The sequence below is a fragment of the Scardinius erythrophthalmus genome (assembly GCF_964197995.2).
Source record: "Scardinius erythrophthalmus genome assembly, chromosome: 8".
Taxonomy (NCBI): Eukaryota; Metazoa; Chordata; class Actinopteri; order Cypriniformes; family Leuciscidae; genus Scardinius; species Scardinius erythrophthalmus.
In genome coordinates, this window is record NC_138228.1 from 6,551,977 (window position 1) to 6,560,819 (window position 8,843).

General features: G+C 37.9%; 1 protein-coding gene across 1 annotated transcript in view; it reads left to right on the plus strand.

Moving 5' to 3' along the window:
- Positions 1 to 8,841, plus strand: part of idh2 (isocitrate dehydrogenase (NADP(+)) 2) — a 12,770-nt gene extending 3,929 nt beyond the window's left edge. The window contains exons 2-11 of the mRNA XM_081373152.1: positions 1,217 to 1,308; positions 3,914 to 4,079; positions 4,448 to 4,608; positions 4,715 to 4,858; positions 6,248 to 6,384; positions 6,571 to 6,722; positions 6,923 to 7,035; positions 7,982 to 8,079; positions 8,223 to 8,315; positions 8,469 to 8,841. Coding sequence (XP_081229278.1) covers positions 1,217 to 1,308; positions 3,914 to 4,079; positions 4,448 to 4,608; positions 4,715 to 4,858; positions 6,248 to 6,384; positions 6,571 to 6,722; positions 6,923 to 7,035; positions 7,982 to 8,079; positions 8,223 to 8,315; positions 8,469 to 8,553 — 1,241 coding nt within the window. The 3' untranslated portion in view covers positions 8,554 to 8,841. The remainder of the gene's footprint in view (positions 1 to 1,216; positions 1,309 to 3,913; positions 4,080 to 4,447; positions 4,609 to 4,714; positions 4,859 to 6,247; positions 6,385 to 6,570; positions 6,723 to 6,922; positions 7,036 to 7,981; positions 8,080 to 8,222; positions 8,316 to 8,468) is intronic.
- Positions 8,842 to 8,843: the final 2 nt, after the last annotated feature.

Sequence of the window (8,843 nt, forward strand, 5' to 3'; positions counted from 1 at the left end):
AGTTTGGTTACTGTCAAGCTCTAGCAGGAAGTAATGAAACCAAAGTGCAAACTGTTGCATATCTAAATATCAAGCCCATGTTACAGTCAACAGTAGGTTTTTTTTTTTTTCTGGTTTAACTGACATTCAAAAGTATAAAATATAAAAATATTTTTTAATGCTTTTAAAAGAAATTTCTTATTCTCACCAAGGCTGCATTTATTTGGTCAAAAATACAGTAAAACAGTAATATTTTGAAATATTATTAAAATTTACAATAACTCTTTTCTATTTTAAACTGAAGGTAAAGCAAATTTTTTTAGCAGCCATTACTCCAGCCTTCATGATCCTTCAGAAATCATTCTAATATGCTGATTTGGTGCTCAAGAAACATTTATTATTATTATCAATGTTGAAAACGGTTGTGCTGCTCAATAGTTTTTGTGGAAACGGTGATCTTTTTTTTTTTTTTTTTTTTTTTTTAATAGGATTCTTGAATGGAAACTAATGGAAAGTTCAAAAGGGATGCTTTGATTTACAATAGAAATTGTTTGTCAATGCTTAAGTGCTACTTTTTGTCAATTTAATGCAACCATGCTGAATAAAATAAATAATTTTACTGACACAAAACTTTTGAATGCTAGTGTCTCTATCTGATGAATACCCTCAAATTACAAAATTGGTTTAGATTAGGGATCAGCTGTGTATTGTAGTCTCATTCGCACTGTAATGTCACAGTTTTATATTATGCCTTTGATCATGTACAGGGACAGTGTTAAAATGAGAATGCGTGAAATGCATATCCTTATTTTTTTACATGTAAGACCATTTATGTGTGTGTAGTAGACCCAGATAGCCCAGCATTTGCATGCTCTGTGATGATGCATTATGCATGGGTGTAATTTATAGACAAGCCTTTTCCCTCCAGAATACTCCTATTTAGCTGTGTAAAAGCTGATCCACTGTCAACATGAAAAGCCATTTTAGTGGTATGATGACATTCATAACTGTTTCTTGGGCAACCAGAACTTGTAACGCCCACTAGCGTCCAACCAGTACAGTGACTGGAGACATGCAGCGGCAAAGTGAATGAAGCTTTGTGCCTTTATTAAGTATTTATTATCCTCCTCCTTGAGGAAACGCTAATTTCCGGGTGTCTCATGAGTGGGAAGAAACAATCCCTTATTCAGGCCTGAAAGAAAAACTCATAAAGATTGTTTTTGGTTTTATTTGACAGATGCCGATAAACGTATCAAGGTGGCACAGCCAGTGGTGGAGATGGATGGAGATGAGATGACCAGGATCATCTGGGAGTTCATCAAAGAAAAGGTGCTTAAACGGCAAGCGTGTGAGTGAGAGAATGAGGGGGAGGGAAGCGGTGTCTGTCTGGTCTATTTTTAAATCTGTGACACACACACACACACACACATCGAGAGAGAAACAGAATGCGGGAGGGCAAAGGAAAGAGAGAAACAGGAGAGTGAGAAGCCTAGACAGAGACAGACAGAATGAAAATTGGGTTAGACAAGAGTAGAAAGACAAAAGGAGACGGAAATTGGAAAGGGAATGTGACAGCGTCTCTTGGGAGAATTAAATAGACTAGGAGAAAGTGGAGGAGTGATTGGCGTGTTATGCAGATCTCCTTTTTTAAAAAGACAGCGTGATAGGCTTACTGGGAGAGTGACCGGGAGATTACAGCCGCATCACGCAGGGGGCAGGGCCAGTGCTGAGGTCATTCTCACTGACTGGCCGTCTGCCTCCACGAGAGAAGCGGCAGATGGTGGTGCTGAAATTATTCTGCCAGTTCTGTGGAGAATCAGAATGGGCTCATTATTTATAGCCAGCAAAACAAGGACATTAATCAAAAGATTATAATAACTTCTCTGTTTAGGTTCAATTAGAATGTTCACATGTGACGTAATTTAAAAGTGAAGTGTGAAATTTCTGCAACGTCAAGCTGAATATTAAAGGGTTAGTTCACCCAAAAATGAAAATTCTGTCAGTAATTACTCACCCTCATGTTGTTCCAACCCCGTAAGACTTTCGTTCAGCTTCGGAACACAAATTAAGATATTTTTGATGAAATCTGAGTGCTGGATCACTCCTCCTGCAGGCTTATGGACACGTTAACTTGCTGGCCCAGAAAATGTATTAAAGACATCGTTAATATAGTCCAAGTGACTCCAGTGGCTCAATCTTAAGTTTATAAAGCGACGAGAATACTTTTTGTGCGCAAAAACAAACAAAAATAACGACTTTATTCCACTTTTCATTTCCTTCTCTCTGGGCCTCGAGTCTTTTTACGTAGTGTTTAAGCGCAGCGCGTCTGTGTTGCACGTCACCACGTAGGCTCACTATTGGGCGACGCTGGTCATGTGTGATACGTGGTGACGTGCAACACAGACGCGCTACGCTATTACACTACATGAAAAGACTCGAGGCCCAGAGATAAGGAAATGAAAAGTTTGTTTTTGTTTGTTTTTGCGCACAAAAAGTATTCTCGTCGCTTTATAAACTTAAGATTGAGCCACTGGAGTCACTTGGACTATATTAACAATGTCTTTAATACATTTTCTGGGCCAGCAAGTTATAGTGTCCATAAGCCTGTGGAGGAGTGATCCAGCACTCAGATTTCATCAAAAATATCTTAATTTGTGTTCCGAAGATGAACGAAAGTATTACGGGGTTGGAACAACATGAGGGCGAGTAATTACTGACAGAATTTTCATTTTTGGGTGAACTAACCCTTTAAGATCGGATAAACATCAGAAATACTACATTACCCTTTGAGACTTAAAAAGAAATGTGTAAAATTTAGGGATGTCAATTTTCACAAATTCCCATGATCGATCGTCGTTTAAATTAACGATCAATTAATCGATTAATCGTTAGCCTTAATACTGCGATATGCGTCAACTGCAGTGGCATATGGCCAACAGCATGACAGGGTCTGCAAATGCTAATGTTCCTCACCAAATCGATTAGAATGGTTTTAAATAAAAGGGCTAGTAGGATTGTAAAATGTTTCGATGTGATTGATAATTAAATTAATTATTTAATAATCAAATATAACTACTAATACAACGCGTCACCAGCGCCGCCTCATATGCGCTAGAATGTGTGACTGTTGTGGACGCGCTCTTCCTGGAACAACTGCACGCACTGAATGAATCTGCAACCGTTAAACTGGAGCACTTTGCTAGCACGTTATTTATCTAAAAGAAACGCATCCTATATGAGATTAATCAGATATATTTAAAATAAACAATATTACAAATTATATCTGCACAAAATGACGCAAATTCATGCACAAGTGAACTTGAACTAAGTTACGTGCCATTCATTCAGAACTACTCCTTTTGTGGACGCGCTCTTCCTGAAGCAACGCGACACGGCAACTAAACCCAAATAATTCACAATGTTTTATTACAATATTGTTCTCTTTATAATGTTATGCAATATTACAGTCCCAATAGTCATTATTAGTCGTGCACTGCCGTTTGAGCTGCGCGCGCTGAAGCTGACGCTTTACTACAGAGTTCTTTACCAAATGCATCCAATATGAGATAAATCAGATATAGATAGGCATACACAAAATAAACAGTATTACAACTTACATTTGAACAAAACAAAAGGCTGCGAATGCACACGCAAACTTACATGATGATGAAGGTGTAAAATGGTCCCAAACATAACTCCGGCACGCTCGCTTTACATGTTTCGCGGTTGAGCAGCACGCCGCGAACCCGCATGAAGACCTGCTTAATCGATGATCGATAAGTTCTATCGATTAAATGTATTATCGACAATTAATCGATCGTCGATTAATCGTTGACATCCCTAGTAAAATTACTTGATTTACTGAAATGATTTAATCTGTGTTTTTATGAGAATGACACTGTTTACACCTTTAACATGAAACCATTGTGTCCAGCTCATTCTGAGCAATGTGGATGTGGAGCTGAAGTACTATGACCTGGGTCTTCCATACCGTGACCAGACTGATGACCAAGTCACAATCGACTCTGCTTTAGCTACCCAGAAATACCATGTTGCTGTGAAATGCGCCACCATTACACCCGACGAAGCCAGGGTCGAAGGTACGGCACATCTCAGAAACACTTCCTCTTTTTGATTATATTATTTGTTGTAATGACTTGGCGATATATGAGCCATGCTGTTCAATTGGGCCATTTTGAAATATCAGTTATCAGCTGATAATTTCAACAATGTTGTTGATTTAACAGTTGTAGTTTGTATAATTTAGAAAATCTATGAAATCTTATTATTTTGAAATCTCTATTTATATCATCAGATTTTGTTATCTTGCATTCTAGATAACCATAATAAAAATCCATAATGGTCATCTTCTAATTTCTACAACTGCTTTTGCTAAAATAGCCATGCCATTTTCATATTTTCACAAAAAGTGCATAATGTAAATCTTTGTCGTCAATAACGTTGACAGAGTTCAAACTGAAGAAAATGTGGAAGAGTCCCAACGGAACAATCAGGAACATTCTGGGCGGCACCGTCTTCCGTGAGCCAATCATCTGCAAGAACATTCCCAGACTTGTTCCTGGCTGGACACAGGCCATCACCATTGGCAGACATGCTTTCGGTGACCAGGTCTGCTTTTTGGATGTTCTGGATGTTACATATATACATATAGTTTTTTTTTTTTTCAGTGTGTTCTTATTCCTGCTGACCTGCAATTCTCTGTTTACTTTTACAGTACAAAGCAACAGACTTTGTTGTGACCCAACCAGGCAAATTCAAAATGGTCTTCTCTCCAGCCGATGGAAGCAAATCCAAGGAGTGGGAGGTGTTCGATTTCCCTGGTGGTGGCTGTGGAATGGGCATGTACAACACTGACGAGGTCAGTGAGCATATGCAAATAATGCATTTTTAAACACTGAGTGAGAATTAAGATCTGTGAAAAGAGAGGACTTTTTTCCCCCAAATGTAATTGATATGTTAAACCTGGAAATGTTAAATGGTTCTGTAATAAAATAAAAAATATAACATAGATGCATCTAAACTTCCATTGAAAAGTTTGGTGTCAGTGAGATTATTATTTTTTAGGAAATTAATACTTCTATTCAGCGAGGGCACATTAAATTGATCTCAAGTGACAGTAAAGACATTTATAATGCTACAAAAGATTTCCATTTCAAATAAATGCTGCTGTTTTTGAGCTTTATATTCATAAAAGATTCCTGATTTTTTTTTTTTTTCACAATATATTAAGCAACTGTTGTAAACATTGATAATAATAAGAAATGTTTCTTGAGCAGCAAATCAGCATATTAGAATTATGTGACACTGAAGACTGGAGTAACCGCATGAATAAATTACATTGTAAAACATTAAAACAGAACTTTTTTAATCAAATAAGGCAGTCTCTTTGAGCATAAGAGACTTCTCTTAAAAACAATACAAAATCTTACTGACCTCAAACATTTGAAAGGTGGTGTGTATGAAATAATTGACAGAATATTACAGTAAATTTTTTTTTAACGACTTAATCGGTTAGAAATTGTGTTTTTGTGAATGGCAAATTGACTTGAAAAATCCTGTAATCGCAAATGTCTTTTCCAGTCATTTGTGATTACAGGATTTTTCATGGAAAAGTGAATCCAAATGTGACCTCAAAACAGCATATCTGCAGGGACCTTCCTATTTTCCACTGAAATAAAAAATTGGCCAACGGATGTATGAATTTGAAAAATATCTTTGTTAATGAGCTCTGATGATCTATCTTGAAGGTGTAAAAATAACACCTTGAATTAGAGACATTTTTAGGCTGTCTCGTGTATTCTGAGTTTGTGTAATTAAGGCCTTTTGACTCGAATCCTGTTATGTTCTGCACTTACACCTCCGGAGGAATGAGGTCTACTGTAGATTATAGATGACCTTTCAGCCCATGTTCCTGCAGTGAACCCTGGTATCCTGAAGTCTGTTTGCAGACAGGGGAATGGTCTGTTTGGGTTTACAATAGAAAACTGCAGGTGGTGGGCTCTTTTTCCCCTCAAAAAAGATTGAATGAAGTGTCTGTTCATTCTAGGCCACCAATTGATGGTGCTGAAATTGATTTTTTTTTTCTATTTTTGCACCATATCCACTTCACATTTGAAGTGGTAGAATTTTTATTTTATTTTTTTCACCAATTGGAACTACACAGACAGCATTTCCGAATCCTAGCCGAATCTCCATTATGAAAGTGGAACACTTGTGTGACATTCTGTCTTTCGTCCCTTTCTAACAGTCCATCACTGGCTTCGCTCACAGCTGCTTCCAGTACGCCATCCAGAAGAAATGGCCTCTCTACATGAGCACTAAGAACACAATCCTGAAGGCTTACGATGGCAGATTCAAGGACATTTTCGAGGACATTTTTGTGAAGTGAGAAGGATTTATCAGTGTCTTTGGCACGCTTTTTATTTACACACGTCCACCGCGTGTTGCTGTGTAATTATGAGATTAGCGCTTTGAGATGCTGTCACAGTGGTGACATGTGAAACTATACTTTTCTTCCAAAGTAATTTCAATGGAAAATCTTGAAGCGTCTTTTTTGTTTTCCATGGGCAGAAACTACAAGCCAGAGTTTGACAAGCTGAAGATCTGGTATGAGCACAGGCTCATCGATGACATGGTGGCTCAGGTGCTGAAGTCATCGGGAGCCTTTGTGTGGGCCTGCAAGAACTATGATGGCGATGTACAGTCTGACATTCTTGCTCAGGGTAAAACTCATTTCAGTCTTTTCTATCGTTTTATTGCACCCATGTTCATCCAATTATCCTTTATTTTTTTAATAGTTTTAGCACTTACAGAGACTTTCATGTCATGAATCTCTAGAGTCTAGACTCTAGAAATTACATAATCATATTTGTTCAGACTATAGTCCTTTTTACCTGATTAAAGTGTTGAATCTTGTCTACAGGCTTCGGCTCTCTGGGGCTGATGACCTCAGTGCTGGTGTGTCCTGATGGGAAGACCATTGAGGCCGAGGCTGCCCACGGCACAGTAACCAGGCATTACCGAGAGCACCAGAAGGTTTGTGTGTTTCAGTTATTTATTTTCTTGCTACGCATCTCATCCTGCAAACAAATATAGTTTTGATACTGGAAATTCAGAGTAGTTGTGTTAAATAATATAAGGTAACACTTTATCTCAATGGTCCACTTTAGACATTCTACTGTCACTTTGCAACTACATGTCAACTACCAGTCATTAGAGTATTAGTAGACTGTCTGCTTAATATCTGCTAACACTTTATTTTGATGCTCCCTCAACAGACATACAGCTGACTATAAATCATTTAGCAAATACGTCAACTTATTCTACTAAACCGAACCCTAAAACACAAGTCTACTAACAGTCTACTTATACTTCAATGAGAGTTAGTAGACATGTAGTTGCAAAGTTACTTCTAGTTACTAGAATGTCTAAAGTGGACCATCAAAATGAAGTGTAACCAATAAGGGTAATAGAAAAAAAACAACTTAAAGCAACCTGGATGTTCCACAACTGAATTTAGACGCCTTCTGCCATCTTGTGGTGAGAGGAAAAAACGACATCCTTCAACATTAGCATTTGAACTGAAGGATGCATTAAATTGCTGAAAAGTGACATTGTTAAAAAAAACTTCTATTTCAAATTAAATAAAAATAAAGCTGAACAACTGTTTTTAACATTGATGATGATAAATGTTTCTAGAGAGCCAAATCAGCATATTATAATGATTTCTGAAGGGTCATGTGACACATTTGAAGACTGCAGTAATGATGCTGAAAATTCAGCGTTGCACCACAAGAATAAATTACACGTATTCAAATAGAAAAAAGTATTATTGTGAAAAATGACAACTTAAAACAACTGTTTTCTATTTGCTACAAACTTTCACATGCAATTGCATGTGAATAGCTTACAATGTACAACCCTGAATTTACTGCCAAGAATTATAAGAATGTATCATAATATTGAGGTTTTTTTTACACAGGGTAGGCCAACTAGCACTAACCCCATTGCCAGTATCTTTGCTTGGACCAGAGGACTGGAGCACCGTGGCAAACTCGATGGAAACCCAGACCTGATCAAGTAAGCTCATTTGTTACTGTCAGTCGTCTGTACTGTACGATTAATATAGGGTGATTGTAAGGGGAGTTTTATCTTCCAGTCATATTGCTAGTGTTTAATCGAAAGTGTGTTCATCATTGTCCTGTTTCTTGAACTGTGTCCAGGTTCTCTCAGACTCTAGAACGGGTGTGTGTGGAGACTGTGGAGAGCGGCGTGATGACCAAGGATCTGGCTGGCTGCATTCACGGTCTCGCCAAGTAAGTCAGAGCATATAAAAAATGATCAAAGTGTAATGCCTTTAACCTCCGCTGAGTGACTAGCCCTAATGATAAAACTGCTGACATCAATTGTTATGTGTGCTCTAGCTAATGTCTCTGATGTTATTAACATTTGTCTTTCTGTGACCGCAGCTGTAAGCTGAACGAGCATTACGTCAACACCACAGACTTCTTGGATGCCATCAAGACAAACCTAGACAAGGCACTGGGCAAATGAAGGACAACGGGGCCCGGACACAGTGGAGAGTGTCTTTTTGTACCTCATTTTTAACTTAAAAGGTCATGAATACCACATAATGTATGAAGGGAGGAGTAATAAAAACATAGTGATGTTCCTAGCTGAACTGTTAGTGAATCCTGCTGATGGGTGATCCCATCTCTTCCTGCACCTCCAGGGGTCTATTTTTTTAATAAGTACTGTATGTCAGATGCTGTATAATACCATAGGAGAAAAAGAAAGATCAAGAGCCACATGTGAAACCCTCTAATAAACCCGTCACCTGGATT